General features: G+C 35.8%; 1 protein-coding gene across 3 annotated transcripts in view; it reads right to left on the reverse strand.

The window, feature by feature from the left end:
- Positions 1 to 17,281, reverse strand: part of Msr1 (macrophage scavenger receptor 1) — a 64,600-nt gene that overhangs the window by 13,033 nt on the left and 34,286 nt on the right. Inside the window, exon 9 of one of the 3 annotated variants that reach the window (XM_070016294.1) lies at positions 14,131 to 15,375. The exons of the other annotated variants lie outside the window; for them this stretch is intronic. Within the exon in view, the coding sequence (XP_069872395.1) occupies positions 15,359 to 15,375 (17 nt within the window). The 3' untranslated portion in view covers positions 14,131 to 15,358. Of the gene's footprint in view, positions 1 to 14,130; positions 15,376 to 17,281 lie in introns of those variants that run through there. 3 annotated transcript variants of the gene reach the window in all.

Here is a 17,281-nt window from a genome sequence, read left to right on the forward strand (position 1 = left end):
GCTCTGGTACTTCTTTCTATGCCTCGTGTTTAGTTGGAATTGTAGACATGAATCACAAAACCCAGATTTTTAAAGATAAGCCTTCACTAACTTTTTGCCCAGGTTGGCCTTCAATCAATATCCTCTTGGGAGATTTCTGCTTCCAAAGCAGCTAGATAATAGATGTGAGCCACTGTGTCTACCCTAATTTCCACTTTTAGCAAATTCTCAGATGATGCTAATTACAATGGTCCATTGACCACACTTTGAAAAACACTATAACTAGAAGATCATATTATATTTGAATGAGAGGACAGATTCAACTTCTAAAACAGGTACAGATGCCTAGAAAAATGCTTTAGTTTTATTGTAAGAGAATCACTGCAAATTTCTTTTAAACTGAATAAAATCATGAAATTCTTAGAAGGCAAGTTCTTCTATTCAAACTCTTTAGAGCCATATATATATCTGAGTACGACTTTGCATATCTGTCACCAGGAATATTTTTCAATTATACATAATGACTGAAGAATTGACATCACTGCTCTACTTTGCTAATAGAGGACAGTTTACTTTGTCACCGGTCTCAACTGTAGCGTTTCACATCTCCCATTTATAATCTAATCTCTGTAAGACCATACAGAAAACTTCTTCCTGAATTTCCCATGTTCATTATTACATGGGTAAGAATGGTGTCCACATTCTTTTCTTCTCTGGCTAACATATTCAGAGAGAGATTTTCTTTCATTTTGGAACTTTTGTCTTAAAACTTCCAGAGATATAAATAAATTTATGTATATTATATACAGATATAGGTAAGTAGACAGACATAGAGAAAGAAAGAGACAGACAGACAGACAGATAGGTAGATAGAATTTCTGAATAGCTAGCTTAATTCTTCTTTTAAGCTTATTAATAGACATTTTCCAGATTCATATCATATACATGAAGATAAACCATGACTACAAGCATAGGTAGTAACTCTCTGCATCAGCAACAACTTTTAAACTGGTGGGAAAAAAAACAGAAACAAAAACCAAAGCAACTGAACCAAAATGGGAATTACAGTGGTCTTTAAAGATCACAGAATGTCTTTGGAAGCCAAGGCTAAGATTACAGTTATGTGTCTGGAAGACAAATCTGCTTTCACCCAGGCTTCTTTGGGTAGGTTGCTTTCACTATCTTCGGTGTTGCAGGCTGGAGACAGTTTGGATGATGGAACATTACTTAAAGGTCATAGTTCAGCTACTCTTAAGTATTCTGCAATCTCTTTTACAGTGACACTTTTAAAGTATATAGGGAAGTGCTCTTGTGGCATGGTTTGTGAATGAACAATCTGGGACATACACATGAATATGGCCTTCCTGGAGTAAGGGCAGGGAGTTATTTCTTTGTTAAAGAGTTTTGAACAGATGACAACTAGAAAGGTTCATTCCATAGAAATTCTGCTGAATTTTATTACAATATAATATTAACTATACTACAGATTTATTTCTGTATTTTTTCCCTTGTCCATGGCTACACTAAATTCAAGTGTCAGTAAATCTAGGTTTTAGTTTTCTCTTGTACACTGTTAATGAGCCATTCCCAGACCATTTCATCCCTGCAGGATGTTAGGAGAAATAGTATCTGTTGTTAGTTAAATGTGTCTAAACACAAATCTGTGCCAGTCACTTTCCTAGGTTCTGGGATAATTAGACTAAAATCCATATCTTGCTTTCAAGATTTGTGAAATTATTTGGAAGCTTAGAAAAAAGTATAACTGCTTAAAATTCTGTACAGGTTCCTATTTTGTAATGAAAACAGTAAGTATATAATCTGCCTATGATATCAGTCACCTTTATTTATGTGTGTGTGTGTGTGTGTGTGTGTGTGTGTGTGTGTGTGTGTTTCATGAGCTTTCTGATTTAATATTTGTCCTCTCAAAGAGGGCATGCTGACCATCCATGAGAGTTTTTGGAGATAGCCAACACCTGTTCTGCAGTTTCAAAGATGAGGCTATTTAGCCTCTGTCATTTCTAAATGTGATTTTCCATTTTGCGGGGAGAGTCTTTCCTAGCCTAGTGTTAAGCAACTTTTTGGCCTGCAGGCCAATTCCAGCCTTCTGTCTGTTTTGTAAATAAAGTTTTATTGGAACACATCCATGTCTATTGGTTTTAGCATTGTCTATGACTGTGATTGGGCTGCAGCATGGGAGATGAATAGTATGACAGACACAATACAGCATGCAAGGCAGGTATTTGATCACTGGTACTTTCCAGTAACATTAACACAGCTGTAAGTAGCATAGACTAGGCTCGTAGAGGACTTCAGTAGGGTTATCTCTGTCAAGTGACCTCTGGATAAGTAAGGGTATGGTTGATCTTCCTTACATTTTAGAGAAAATGCCCAAGTCTCCCTTCGTTGGTCCTTTCATGCCAATTATTTAGCTACTGGAATTTTTGGCACAAGCCTTAATCTCCCCAATCTTCTTTGTTGCTGGGGCTTTGGTCTCTGCATGAAATGTTTCCTTCAATCTTCCCTTCCTATCCTGTCCTGTTGGCAGCCACTGTCATTGGTGTATGACTTATCTTTGCCAGGTTCCTTTAGGACTACTTGTCCAGACCAAAGACCTGTAAACTCTTTTCCCCACCCATCAGATTGAGATTCTATGGTTAGTTACAGCATGGAAGTTGCTTGGTGGTCCCTTGATGAAGTTACTATATGAATGAATGAACACATGCATGAGCTTGTTGTAATACAAGGACTCCATGAGATGAGCTCATGGAATAGACAAATTCTTAAAAGACTAAACAAGAGAATAGATTTTAATAGTTTGACAAGACTCTGGAGAAAATATAGTTCCATGTATAGAGAAATGTAAGAGAAATAGGGAAAGAAAGACTGACTTAACGGGCATAGACATGAGTCTTACCATGGGAAAAAATAAAGGGCTCTGTACTGAGAAGAGTGTGTAAGGTATAAGGGCTCAGTGGAAGGATCTGATTAGAAGTCTTACACATTCTGAAACTTGATTTTTCTTGGCTCAGAGAGAGGGTATATTACTTACTAGCAGACTAATGTTAAACAGAATCTTGGGACTAAATGTCAATTCAATTTACAACCAGAAATGTAATTGCCTCAAAAACTGGAATATTCGAATCTTCTCAACAAGGACATTGTTTCCCCAAGGGCAGACTGCAGGGAAACCAAATCTCAATGAGAGAATTATTAGTTTAATTAATTTATTAATTTATAATGAGACAGTGAGAGTCTTGCCTCTGGGAATGCCCTGTGCATGTTCTTTATATGTGCTAATATATTCAATCAGGTTAGGTGATTTGATGGATATCAGTTCTGATTCATTGTGCATTCTACAGTTTAACTTTCTAAAGAAAATATCAGTGTTTTTATTTCCTAGTTCTTGAGCACATAGTACTGATAAAATATTTTCTTCTTTGTAATGTCTGTATTTAGAACAAAAATGTATGCAAAGCAGGTATTACAAACAACTCATTTATACTCTATGACTATAAAACCATCAAAAGAAAAATAAGAGCATATAATTTTCAAAAGAAGAAATAAATTTATAATCCAATCTGGAGCAATGATTCCAACCACAGTAAAAGTTAACAATTCCAGTACTTGTTTTATTTGTTCAAGTATATTTTTAAAGGTAGAGTAAACCGAAATATATTAACTATAACAGAATAGAATAGTTAAAGTAATATACTTAGTCATGTGTATATGCATTTTTGTGGGGAAGAGCTTAGATTCAAGGCCACCTACTCTTACTCATTTGCTCCCAGCTGGCTCTCTATTTCTTGAGCCACATATCTAGTTCTGGTTTGTTTTCTTATATTTTGTTTTGAACTGGCCATCTTGAAGGATGTAACTATTTCACTCCAATTACAGACAGTCTTTGAATTGTAGTTTGGCTTAATCACTTTTGCACTTTATGATAGTGCGAAAGCAAAACACACCCACCAGGAAATAAACTTTCAATTTTGATTTTTGTCTAGAAAAGTAATATATCATTTTTTGTCTTCTCTCCATACAGGACAGTGTCAGCGAGCTGCAGCTCCAACACACCTGAGACTCAGAGGAGAAATAACTCAGGTGCTACAGATGCGGGAATGTTGAGCTAGGTTTGGTAGGTAAGGTATATTAAATGTATTTTTGACTCAATATTTTCAACATATGGTAGGTTTAACAGGGCATAAATTCACTGTAATTGGAGAAGCATACATATATATATATATCCTTACATATTCATATTTCTTTCTCTTTCTCTTTCTCTTTCTCTCTCTCTCTTTCATATGTGTGCATAACTCATTGGAATTAGGTGTTTTGGAATTAAATTTATTACAATGTTATTTCCACATATATTAGAGAAATTAAAATATTTATATGTGATTGGAGTTTGGACTGAAGGATTTTCTAATGTCAAAATTCCTCCAGAAAGGAACTAGCTATTTTGAATATTTTAAATGAGGTACCTAATTATGAGATGTATAAGCCAGAATACAATTTGCCTGAAGAAAGAGAACTAAATTTCTCTATAAAAATTATGTAACAAAAGATACAGAGCCACCGTCATGAAATAATACTGTAACAATTTTATTTATTTCAGAAGTTGGGGGATATAATAATTTTGGAGATCTCAAAATAAAGTGAAAACTATAAGGTAATCTAAGTAGAGAGGAAATGCGTGAAATTATTATGATGGCAGAGAAGAGACTGAGGAGAATGACCAGGGAGAAAGGTTTAGTGCTATGCTAGCTGAAAATTTTTTCCTTCCTCCCTCTCTTCCTCCCTCCCTCCCTCTTTCCTTCCTTCCTTCCTTCCCTCCTTCCTTCCTTCCTTCCTTCCTTCCTTCCTTCCTTCCTTCCTTCCTTCCTTCCTTCCTTCCATCCTTCCTTTTCTCTTTCTTTCTTCCTTTCTCTTTCTTTCTTTCTCTCTTTCCTTCTTTCTTTCTTTCTCTCTTTCTTTTTCTTTCTCTCTCTTTCTATATTTTGGTTCTCAATTTTCAAAAACTACCAAGAGGGTATTTTTTGGTATTTTGGAATTTTTTCTCCTTTGTTGCTGTTTTTGTTTTCTGTCCCTTTTGTCTTATTTGTAAGTTTATCTGTTTGAGGAAGGGTAAGAGAGCGCACAAAAGATGGAACAAAGGGTGAACAAATACAACAGTGATACTGAACACTGTTAAAAATGAAACATACAAGGTTTACAGGGGTGTCTGGGCAGAAAAACTGGGAGAAAATGAGGGCAGAGGTGACACTTCAAAAAGAAATGTATTGATTACCTAACTTATGTAAAATTGGAACCCCTCTGTATATCACCTTTACAACAACAATCATGAAAAAAATCAAATGCATATTTAAGGTGAAAATCCAACTTGGTGTTTAAAATTGCCAATTAAATAAAATGCTGCATTTCAAAGAAATACATTGTTATCTTCAAGAAATGTTAGTGTTCATTATTGGGGTATTTACTGTCATTTTCCAGCAATCTTGTTATGGGTTAGTGTTTCATTTTTAATTGAGTCTGAATTTCTAGGTGTACTTAGAAGGAGAACTTCAAAACTTTCCTAAAGAATAATTTAATTTACATCTTTGTGAGTTATTTAAATTTTTGTTCTTCTATTAAAATCCTAGAATACACAAAAAATCAGAGCATCCATCAAGAATTGAACAAGGCTTATTTAAAAAGTTCTCATTATACAATTGCATAATTTAAGTTAGCATGCTTCTTGCCTTCTGAAAATGTAAGTTTCAGATCAAACTTATAAATGTCTTCACATCTCTACTTTCAAGCTGTGGGCATTGGTAAGTGATCTAGTCCCTTTGAGCTCTATTTTGCTCACTTATAAATGATATAATAATCCCCATTATCTAGGGTTGAGGTTTCAAAATGGCGATATGTGAAAAATGTATTTTAAACTGTGAAGTACAATGTAAGCAGTCATCATAGAATTAATTATATTTTCTTTTTGAAAGTCATTCTGAGAACCTGAGAAGTCATTGGCTGCAAGGGAATTTCGGATGTGACAATTGGGGATAAAAATGTCCCCAATTTGGCCTATTCACATTTCATCTACCCAGTTCTTGGCAGTGCTGACAAATCACTATAGAATTTTATGACTTTTCATAAAAGGAAAATAACTTTCCAAAATAACAGTCATTATACATTGAGATGGAGTTGGAGGGATTGAAAGACAATATGCATTTTCCCTGACATTGTGTGCTATGTTTTGCTGATGCTTAGAAGTACTCAGGTATCTCTGCATGTGGTGAACAATCTGAATGACTGGCATTGATAGAAGACATTTGTGTTTAGTCTTCATTACACCTGCACCCATCAAAAGGGGCCATAATTCACATCTAACATCTGTGGATTTTTTATTTGCGGCTTCTCTGGAAAACAATTCCTTCTATTTACCTGACCATTTGTACAAACTCTTCCGAAATATGAAAAAAATATAAACTGACAAGTTTTGTTTATAATAACAGAAATGACAGAGAATACCTCTTGTAAGGAGGATCTCAATATGGAGGCCATTAGATCAAAGTACCAACTGCATTATTTCAAGATGGCCCCAATTCTCATTAATCAAAAAAGGGCCAAGTCTATTATCTTGTTGCAGAATAAATCTCCAGACAGGACCAAGAGTAAAAACAGATTCCAGTCCAAGCTGGGCTGAACTCTCACTTTATGACTCTGTTTACAGTTTCATCTGATTGCATTTTTAATGGTGTTTATCATAAAGATACTGTACAGAGGGGTTACAGTTACATGAGTCAGGTAATGAGTGCATTTCCTATTAAGCATTGTTTTACTTCCTCTTTTGTTTTTCCCCTACTCTCCCTTCCCTCCTCACATCCCCAACTCCTCCCCACCCCTCCTCCACTGAAGTTGTAAAGTTCATTTTCAACATAGTGTCTTGTACTTCTCGTTGTTAAAATGGGTCAACCTGCATCCTTGGTTCAGCATTTTGCTATTTCCGTTCTGCTCCCAAAATTGAAATATATATATACAAGATGAAGGGCACCAGAATCAAATACAGTTACAACAGGGGTTATACCATGGGGGAAGAACATACAAAAGAAACAAAAGAATCACATAGTGCATTAAAAACAACAGCAACAAAGAAAAAAAAAACTCTTGTGTCCCTATGTTGGGGTTCATTTTGCTTATCATTCTCTTATATGGTCATATGTACATACATTGTTTGTGGGAGTGTAAACTTGTTCAACTACTTTGGAAAGCAGTATGGAGGTTCCTCAAAAGACTCCACATAGAGCTCCCCTATGACCCAGCAATCCCACTTTTGGGCATTGACTCAAACGATCACAAACAAAGCTATACTAAAGCTACCAGCATAACTATGTTTATCACAGCATTATTCACCATAGCTAAGTTATGGAACCAACTCAGATGACCCTCAGTAGATGAATGGATCAAGCAAAGATGGTATGATATCTGTATCTATCTATCTATCTATCCATCTATCTATATTTACATATAATATATACTTATATATATGATGGAATTCTATGCCTTCATCAGAAAGAATGGCATTGTCCCATTTGTTAGGAAACGGAAAGACTTGGAAAAAATTATATTAAGTGAAGTAAGCCAGACCCAAGGAAACATAGGTCCCATGGTTTCCCTTATTTGCAATAACTAGTATACATCTAGGATAATCTTACCAGACAAGCAGAAAAGATCCGATTGCATTTTAAACTTATTTTATTTATTATGAAAACTTTTGTAATGGCCTTGTTGGATGCTTGTGAAGGTTGGTTTTGCTTATAGATGTATTTTGAAGAAGTTTGAGAGAAGGCTTAGGGAAAGGCACCTTTTAATTTCTTTAAATTAATGAATGGAATTTAAAATCAAATAAACTAAGATTCAGACTGTAGATCTGCTACACATTCACCAGTTGTGTGGTTTTGCACTGGTGGTTAATAGCTCAATATCTCATGGGAAAACAGCAGTGTAATAGATCCCTCAAGATAAGTACGTAAAGAAGCTATATAGTCTATGAGGTGCTTTGGAGAGTTTGAAAAGTGGCTCAGAGGGCTTTTACATGGCTGTGATGGGGCTGGGAAGGTGGCTCAGTGGTAGAGCGCTTGCCTTGTATGCATGAGGTCCTGGGTTTGATTCCTCAGCACCACATAAGCAGGAAAAAAAAAAGCCAGAAGTGGCGCTGTGGCTCAAGTGGTAGAGCACTAGCCTTGAGCTGAAGAGCTGAGGGACAGTGCCCAGGCCCAGAGTTCAGGCCCATGACTGGACCCCCCCACACACACACACACACAAAATCTTAAATGGCTGTGATGGGGATGGACTCAAGGCCTTGCCTTGAAGCACACCAGTTCTACTCTTAATGCAATTATATTTTGAAAGTTCAGATTTCTGTCCTAATGATTGTGAAAATGTGATGTGGCATCGAAATATCATATAATAAAAAGTAATTTCTTAATGAAGTTGCTTTTCAGATCCCCAAAAAGCCATTATATAAATCCACTTCACTCACCAAAGACACAAAGCCCTGAAAAATGAAGCTTTATTAAGTCCAGTCATCTGTAAAGGACAGAGTCCTACAGGTTATTCCAATGTTCTCACAGCCTTAGAGCAACTGGAATAACATACATCTGTTATAATAAGTCTTTTGCATTAAACATATCCTTGCTTGTATACTGCAATAAGCAATCAATAAGAATATTTCTTACTAAGGCTGGACCACTTTTTCAGTGCTCTGTGCCCTGCACACTTTGGGATTCTGCAGAGCAATTCTGCCTTCCCACATCTGGGTATTTATATCTTCTGGGCACTGCATAAGAGGAAAAGTCCAGGGCCACCCAGTGTTTCTGAAGGAAAGAAGGTAGTAATCTTTCTCAGACATGGCAAGAATTAAAGATAATGCAGCACACAACCAGAGCCTACATGACAATGAAAATGATGGTTCAAAGAGGAAGACATAAATGCAGAGAGACAGAGCCAAAATGGTATAATTTGGACTCCTGGATCTTATTATGTCTGAAATAAAATTCATCTTTTCTAATCTGTAATTATTCTACTTGATTGGACAATATATTGTTCCCCTCTACTTAACTTTTTAACAAATATATCAGTAGTTAATATTTGAGGAAGTATACAAGTGATTGTAACTTTTTTAATATACAAATATATGAGTAGTGAAGGAAGTTAAGCTCATTCTATGTCACCAATCTCATTAAAATTAATTATGTAAAACTATTATGTAAAAGAATATCACTGAAATGTGAAAATACAATATTAGTAACAAACAAATCAAATTGAAATTGCTTTTATAACTTGAAACACCAAAATGTCCCAAATATAATTATGGCATAATTTAGGCCCTCTTTTAAGAACATGCTGATAGAAAGAGGATTCTTGGACTGCAAAGATTTAGACATTGGACAAGAGAACTACCAACAGCCACAGACAGAGGATCAACTTTCCTTTTTTGGTGCTTGAAGAATTTTTCATACTTAAGAAGGTGTGAAGTCCTGTTAGGGACTTAATGTGCTCCTGCCAAATTCATATGATAAACTACTAACCCCCAATGTGACTGGATTTGGAGATAGGGCTTTACAGAGATAAGAATGGAGCCTATCTCAATACAGCTGGCATTTCTGAAGAGAAATCTCAGCAAGAGTTCAGTGCTCAGGCTCTCAGTGGAAGTCATAGGAGGAGAATGCCATTTGCAAGCCAAGAAATGAAATCTCAGGAGAAACCAACACTTTTGACACCTTGATGTTGCCCTTCTGATACAAAAATGGGGTGAAAACAAATGTCTTTGATTGGAGCTATATAGTCAGTGGCATTCTGTTTTGGCAGCGCAAGCAAGCAGATGAATGAATATATACTTCTTTGTCTCACTTATGGTTGTTATTGAATATTTGTAAATTAGAGGTTAAACAGAAGAACCTCAAGTGGGTATAAACTTGAAAACACGAGCTTTTTCATTACAGATGAGAATTAAGGACCCATACCTGCTTTGTTGTGATTTGAACACACAGAAAACCTCCCTTCAAAAATGATTCCTTTCAGTCAGGCATGGTCGTATTTGATTATAGTCTCGTTACACAGGAAGCTGGTACAAGAAAATCTTGTGCTCAAGCACAGCCTGGACTACAAACCTGGACCATATCTCAAGAAAACAAAGATTACTTTTCCTATTTGAGTGTGGGAATGTGCTCGGCTGGACTAACACACACACACACACACACACACACACACACACACACACACACACACACACACACACACACACACACACACACACACACACACACCATGAACTTGACTCCCAACAGGACCACAACAGAAAACTACTCTTATCTAAAATTTGCAAAAAGTATTTACTTCATTAGATGTTTCCATTTGGATTTTCTCTGATCAAAATGTTATACATTCTTTTGTGGAAAAAATGTATTCCTGGGCATAGATGAAGTGGGTATCAGGACTGGGAATGTAACAAGAGAGAGATTGGGTTGAAAGATTGTTTATAATAGAATGCATCATCATTTACGCCATGTAGAAATTTTGTAGAAACACTGCACATGGAAATTGAATGGTTTGTTCCTATGGATTTACCTTTCAATAGTTCTAGAAGTGAAAATTCAGACAGTATCAAAGAAAATAGAGTCAGTTTCCTAATTACTTCACATTGGAATCCTTAACTAGCTTCCTAGAATGCCTGGGATTCAAGTACTTTTAATTTGAAGTGAATCAAGCAGCACATAAGAATTTAGAGGAAGCAGGAGAGGAGAATAACTTCTGTACTTTAGACTAAAGAGTGGGCAGCTTTTTTTTTCTTCGTATGGTTCAATGGTTTTTTAGAGCATCGTTCATGGGCCACACAGATAATACAAGCAGATGGTTGTGGATAAGTCACTGAGATGCATATGAGAAGTACAGGTGTGTCTGTCATGTACCAAATGGTGACGAAGAACTTCGTATGGCCACAGGGCTGGACACTCCCCATCACTGTAGAGGTTAAAGCAAAATGGAGAGGATTTCTTGTGCACTTCAAGTACAAGCAAGCTGAGTATCTGTGCTTCTGGATATTTTTTGTTGAGATTCATATTCTAAGGACAGTATGTTTCCAGAGAAGATAGGCAGAGGGGGGAAAATAATAGGTTATGAGCCTATACTTAGAAAGTGTTTTAACTTGAACAGAATAAATATTTGGTATATGTAAGGTTAAATTTCTGTCTGCAAATAGGAAGCCATTATTCATTCTCAGGAGAGGGACAGAGCCATTTGCTTCCTCAGAAGTTGTGGTGGGATGAAAGGCAGTGTGTCAGGCCTCTCTCTTTCTGTCTACAAGCTTGCACACACTAGATGAGTTTCAAATGTGCCAGTGCAAAACACTTGGGTGGAGTTGTATTGATTTTTTTCTCCTTCTAATTGGCTCTGGTATGAGTAAGGCTTTAAGAGTCATTTGGGATAGAGACTAAATAGGACAAGTGTTAGCTACTTGATCCATTACTGATTTAGATCTCTATGTCGATTTACAAACATATTAGTTATCACACTATTAAGGAACACATATATTGTGTTAATGGAAGGCTGTTAGGTATTTAGCAACAATTTGTGGAATCACAGACAACTTTGAACACAGAATAACTGTGATGAATGAGCAGCATTTATCTAATTTACTTACCACCATGCATGCTCAGGGGTAGTGTAATCTGCTCTGCTAGGTCATAAGTAGTGCTACTGAGAAAAGTATATTGTGGAGTTAAAAAAGATACAATAAACGGAGACATATCAAATCAGCTAAATGCTACTGAAAATGTTAAAACTGTGCGAGTTACTGAGATAAAGATAGAATATTAACAGGTAGCTCTTCCCCTGGTACACATTAGTAACTCTCATTAGTGATAATAGGAGCTTTGTGAGCATTGCAGGAAGATTAGGTTCTGAGTAATATACTTAGGGGAGAGACAGTGGGCCACAATGTGTGGTGAGGTTATGAAAATGGAAATAAACAAAGATGAACTGGGAATACTTGTTTTGGAATTTGATATACTTGGAGCCACAGAGACACTTGCGGTTTTCTGGTGCATAATTGGAGATAAGTGTCTTAAGGGCTTTCCTGCCTAGGCTGGCTTTGAACTATGATCCTCAGATCTCAGCCTCCTGAATATCTAGGATTATAAGTGTGATCCACCAGCACCTACCTAGTTTTCTTAATAATGGCCATTATAACTAGAGTGAGGTGGAAACTCCATGCTGTATTGATTTTCATTTCTTTTTTGGTCAGAGATGAACATTTCTTCATGTATCTATTGGCCATTCTTCTTGTTCTGAGAAGTATCTCTAAGTTTTTAGCCCATTCATTAATTGGGTTGTTGATTCTTTCAGGGTATATTTGGGGGTGGTTAATTTTTTTGAGCTTTAAATATATTTTAGATATGAGGCCCTTGTCTGATATGTCACTAGTAAAGATCTTCTCCCTTTCTGTGGACTTTCTTTTTATCATGTTAGATATATCCTTTGCCACATAGAAACTCCAGGATTTCCTGTCTTCCCCTACTTTCACATCCTGCACATCAAATATCTGTAGTATTTATATGTAATACAAAACTAATGTGTACAAGAACCGAAAGGCTGGCTTCAGAGACTGATGTGGCTTTGGTTTTCTGCCCTTTGACTTTATAAATTATAGGTTCTAATAGGATAAATAGGGATGCTAACAGTTTTCAACCTTATGGCTTTTCTGAGAATTAGATAGGATAATGAATCTAAAGTGTATGGTATAGGCAAATGTCCTGCAAATGTTCATTATCATAATTAGGGTTGGGAAAAGGCTTTAGTTTAATCAAATGAATAATATGGGAAAGACTAGAATCCATGTAAGATAGACCTGAGTCTTTAGTAAAAATCAAACCAAAGAAAAATAAATTCAAAATACAAAGGTCAAAATTGCCTCAGACCTATAGTCTTATTGGGTCAAATCAATGTACAATAAAACAAAGAAACTAGGAAGAAGTAATGGACAATTTAAGACAAACTCTCACAAAGCTTAGATGAGGCTGGGAAGGTAGCTCAGTGGTAGAGTGCTTGCCTTGCATGCATGAGGCCCTGGGTTCGATTCCTGGATACTGTGGATCAAGTGGTAGAGTGCTAGCCTTGAGCTGAAGAGCTGAGGGACAGCACCCAGGCCTAGAGTTCTAGCCCCATGACTGACAAAAAAAATCCAAAAAAACAAAAACAAAAAGTGCTTTGGTGTACAGAAGGTATTCTTTTGCTTGACTGCAATATCTACCTTCCTACTTAGAGTTACAGCATAAAATTTAATAAAAGTAGCATTCGAATTTGGTAAAGTCTACTTTTCTTATCTGTATACATTATTGAAGTTGAGTTATTTGTGCATTTGAACGAGTATTCAGCATTGATTTCTATCTAAAGAGAAAAGCAAAGATTTTTCTTTCTAATTTGAAGCATTTGGGTTAGTATTTCACAATGAAAATGCTATGTTCAGCTTGGGATATGAGATGAGTTGAGAATTGAATATCTTGGAGTTGTTTCCCAATATCTCTAAGAACAGGACCATTCTGTAGTCAATGAAGTCTACACCAAGTCCCCCACAGTCTTTCTGAACAAGGGCTAGATGTTTATGCTAGCCATATGGGGTTGATGATTTCTTACTATTGAGGACTATATGGGCAATGCTCAATTCTCCTTCCCCTTTCCCTGGAGATTCTGGTCATACCAGCAAAGGACCAGTCCAGTACCATTGGCAATTCTAATTTGTTTCAACTTTTCTTGAAATTCACTGAACAGAAGTGTCAGGCTCAGTCTTTGTCCTTCACAGTCTAGACTCTTTTGTTCTGACCTCCAGACTATGGTGTGGACCTTGTAGTCACTTCCTTTTCTTTTAACTAATGCTCCTCGCTCAGACAAACTCATTGGTTTATGATCTGGTCACACTTGTATCTTATCTATCTATCTAATGTAAAGTCTTGACTTAATCCTCAGCCTCTCTCTTTTCAGCTGTGATGTTTAATTATCTTCTGACATTTCTATTTTATTTTCTCTCCTTTCATTCCAGTTCTGACTACATACTGAACATTCATGATTGTCAGCAAGAAATAGCAGTTTCCATTCAGAAAGACCACAATGAACCAAATCTTATGACTTCAAAGCACTTTATGACTTTACAGAACATTTTCAAACACATAATATCTCATTTGCTCCTCACAACAACCCTGTGAGGTAGGTATTGGTATGAACATTTGACAGGGCAGGGAATAAAAATAGTGTTGAGATACATGTAGGCATATGACTTAGAATTCTACTACTATTTTAATAGTGAGAACCTTGAGGCTATGTGTGAAAACTTGAAGGAAAGAAAGTTGTAAAAATGTGGCCTATTACTTTTCTCAGAGGCACTAAAAAAATAACACAGAATCCCACACCTTTTCTCAATTCCTTTTTTGTCTGGGCTTTTCTTATTTTTCCTGCTTTTTAAAAAAATATTTATTTATTTTCCATCTCTTCCTTCACCTACACAAAATATTCATTTCTACTAACATATTTTCTTGAGAGCCTAAATTTAAAACATGGAAGAACTTTTTGGAAGAAAAAGTGGTCAGCATTATTTTTTGTGATTATAACATGTTTCAGTTTGAAATGGAAAGGTAATTAAAGAAACAAGTTTTGGGTCAAATGTATTGAATAAATAAACTCCATTTTACTTCACTTTAAGTTTTGAAGAAAAAATATACTATTAGTTTGGAGAATAAGAAGCCAGGAAGATAAACTAAGCAAATCAAAAATAAATCTACTTTATTATATTCTAAGGAATGAAAAATACTTGTCTCTATTATGTAACTATACAGTTCTATTATTTCTCCTAGAACAATTCTGATATGTTTATTTGTGTGTATCTCTCAGGGAGAACTGTCTCTGTAAAGTCAAAGACAGAATCTCTTTTATTAGCTTAGCTGTCATCATTAGCTCTAGGAGGTATGCTTGTACACCTGCTGAACAGAGGAATGGGTGAATGCTAAATGAATGAATGCATAGACTTAAGCCTACACCTGCTTGACAACAATATTTTCTACTTTGAAATTTCACAAATAACCAGTAACTCATGAGATTTCTCCTGGAACCCAATGGACAGCAGAGGGCTTTTCTACCCTGGTACCTACAGATGGAATGGAGCATCCCACATGTCATCAAATGGGGGCATTCAGGCTGGAAGTGGTAGAGAATGGGAGTGATGGTGAGGGAGTGGGCAATGCTATGAGCATGGGAGCAGAGGCTGGAACAGTACCATGGATGAGAAGAGAAAGCCAGGCAGAAGCCAGATATGCAAACCAAGGTCATTTGGAGGAGCCGAAAAGGGGTCTGGAAGTCAGTAGTAACGATGACCTGTCCAGAGGTGAAAGGCCTTTTAGTGAGGGGGCAGAATTGTTTGTCCTTCCCACCCCATTGGTCCAGATGAGCTACTTTACCAGATTCTTTTCCAAATCAAATGCTTATTCCTTGTGAAAAACAGCCGGGAATATTTTTTTTAACACAATGATCACAACTAAATAATGAAGTCTTGGACCTTATAGAATTTGTAAGAATTCATCTCTCTAAAGGAAGAAATCAATCATTATTTTATTGTATTTGTATCATGCCTAAACTATATAAAAAGTTGGCAAGCATAATTCTGTATGATTGTCATAGGCCTGAATTAAAGATATGGGGAATCAAGCATTATGATATTTGGCAGCATCTTTTTGAGCCACGTGAAAACTGTCAAATTATAAAATGCATATACCTTTGAACCATTGTTTCTACTCCCTATAAATCCTCTATTAAAAAGTATTCTCACAAGATCATGTATAACAGTATTTAATAAAACACTGTTGATTAAAGATAAGTCAAAGGCAATAAAATCATAAAGTATTCAAGATAAATGCAGTCTAGGTATATATTAGAACATGTAGGTATTGAGACAAACAAAATACAGCCATATGTAACGACAGATAAGTGACTAGTATAACAACTTAAAAACTAAAAATATGGAATCTATAATATTAGATATATATGTATATTGTTCTTCCTTTTTGAAACATTGTAGTGTTATTTTATAAATTTGCCATGGGCAAGCATGAAGAATCCAAGGACTACATACAAGTATAGCTCACTTATTGCTTTCTCAAAGAAAGTATGTGCATAAACTGTAAAATAGCCATAAAAGTCTACAGCTGACATTTCTAAACATAGCAGAAAAAAATGTCCCAAGCTTTTGATAACCTCGGGTAACAGAAAACAGCATGACTGCTCAGTTTATAGACTAAAAACACGAAGTTCTTTATTTGCCAAACTCAACTAGAGTTAATGTTTGGAAGCTCAGAGAAAGCCTCAGGGAAGAGAGATAGAGAATAAAAGATAAAAAAATAAAAACAGAGATAAACATAAAGAAGAGAAACTTAAAGAACTCAGCTGAAACTAAATGGAGTAAAAGGAGAATGAGTGAAAGGTAAGCAGTGGACAAGAAATCATCTTAAAGAAATAAATGGACACAGAGAAGAAAGAGATATGCATGATTCTGTTATCTTAATATAATATTAAAGCACTAAATAACACCAAGAGAAGATACTGAGAAGGCATTCAGTACTCTGTGCTATCCAACTCTGCACATATCACAATTATACAACATTCTAATAGCTGATATTGGTAATGATAACCCTAAGTTGTCCAAATGTAAAACTCAGATATAGTATTAAGTTAAAACAATTGTTTTTTTGTTCAAAAAAGCATTGGTAATACCTATATTTTAAACAACGATTCCAACTAGGATTTTGGTCCATCTACATTTTATAATTTGATTTAAAAAATTTGGTCTAAAACAGACCCCTGAGTGAATAGATTATGATCCTTGTATCAATTATTTCCATAAATGAGCACATACATAATCTCTCACCGAGGATACAGGAAGAGAGGGCTTTTGATTCTGAAAAATTAACTGGGGTTCCTCATTCATCTCCGTAATCCTGTCATTTTATTCGTGCACCCTTGGTCTAGGCACTCAATAAAGTATTTATGGCATGAAAATTGATCTTATCTCACATTTTATTTTTAAGATACAATGTATACAGCATTAAGTCTACATCCCATAGACAATGACCTTGTTATGGTCTGTTTTGTTGTAGATTCAAAAGTCTAGGATGTACAGTATGACTACTAAGCAAATAGTAAAACCAAAGCCCCCACTCCTATGAGGTAATTAGTCCTTCAAGCCTCCTTGTTGGTCTAAATTCCTATACATGAGGATTTAGTTAGC

This window comes from Dipodomys merriami, unplaced genomic scaffold (assembly GCF_024711535.1).
Source record: "Dipodomys merriami isolate MVZ:Mamm:240054 unplaced genomic scaffold, mDipMer1.0.p SCAF_12, whole genome shotgun sequence".
Lineage (NCBI taxonomy): Eukaryota > Metazoa > Chordata > Mammalia > Rodentia > Heteromyidae > Dipodomys > Dipodomys merriami.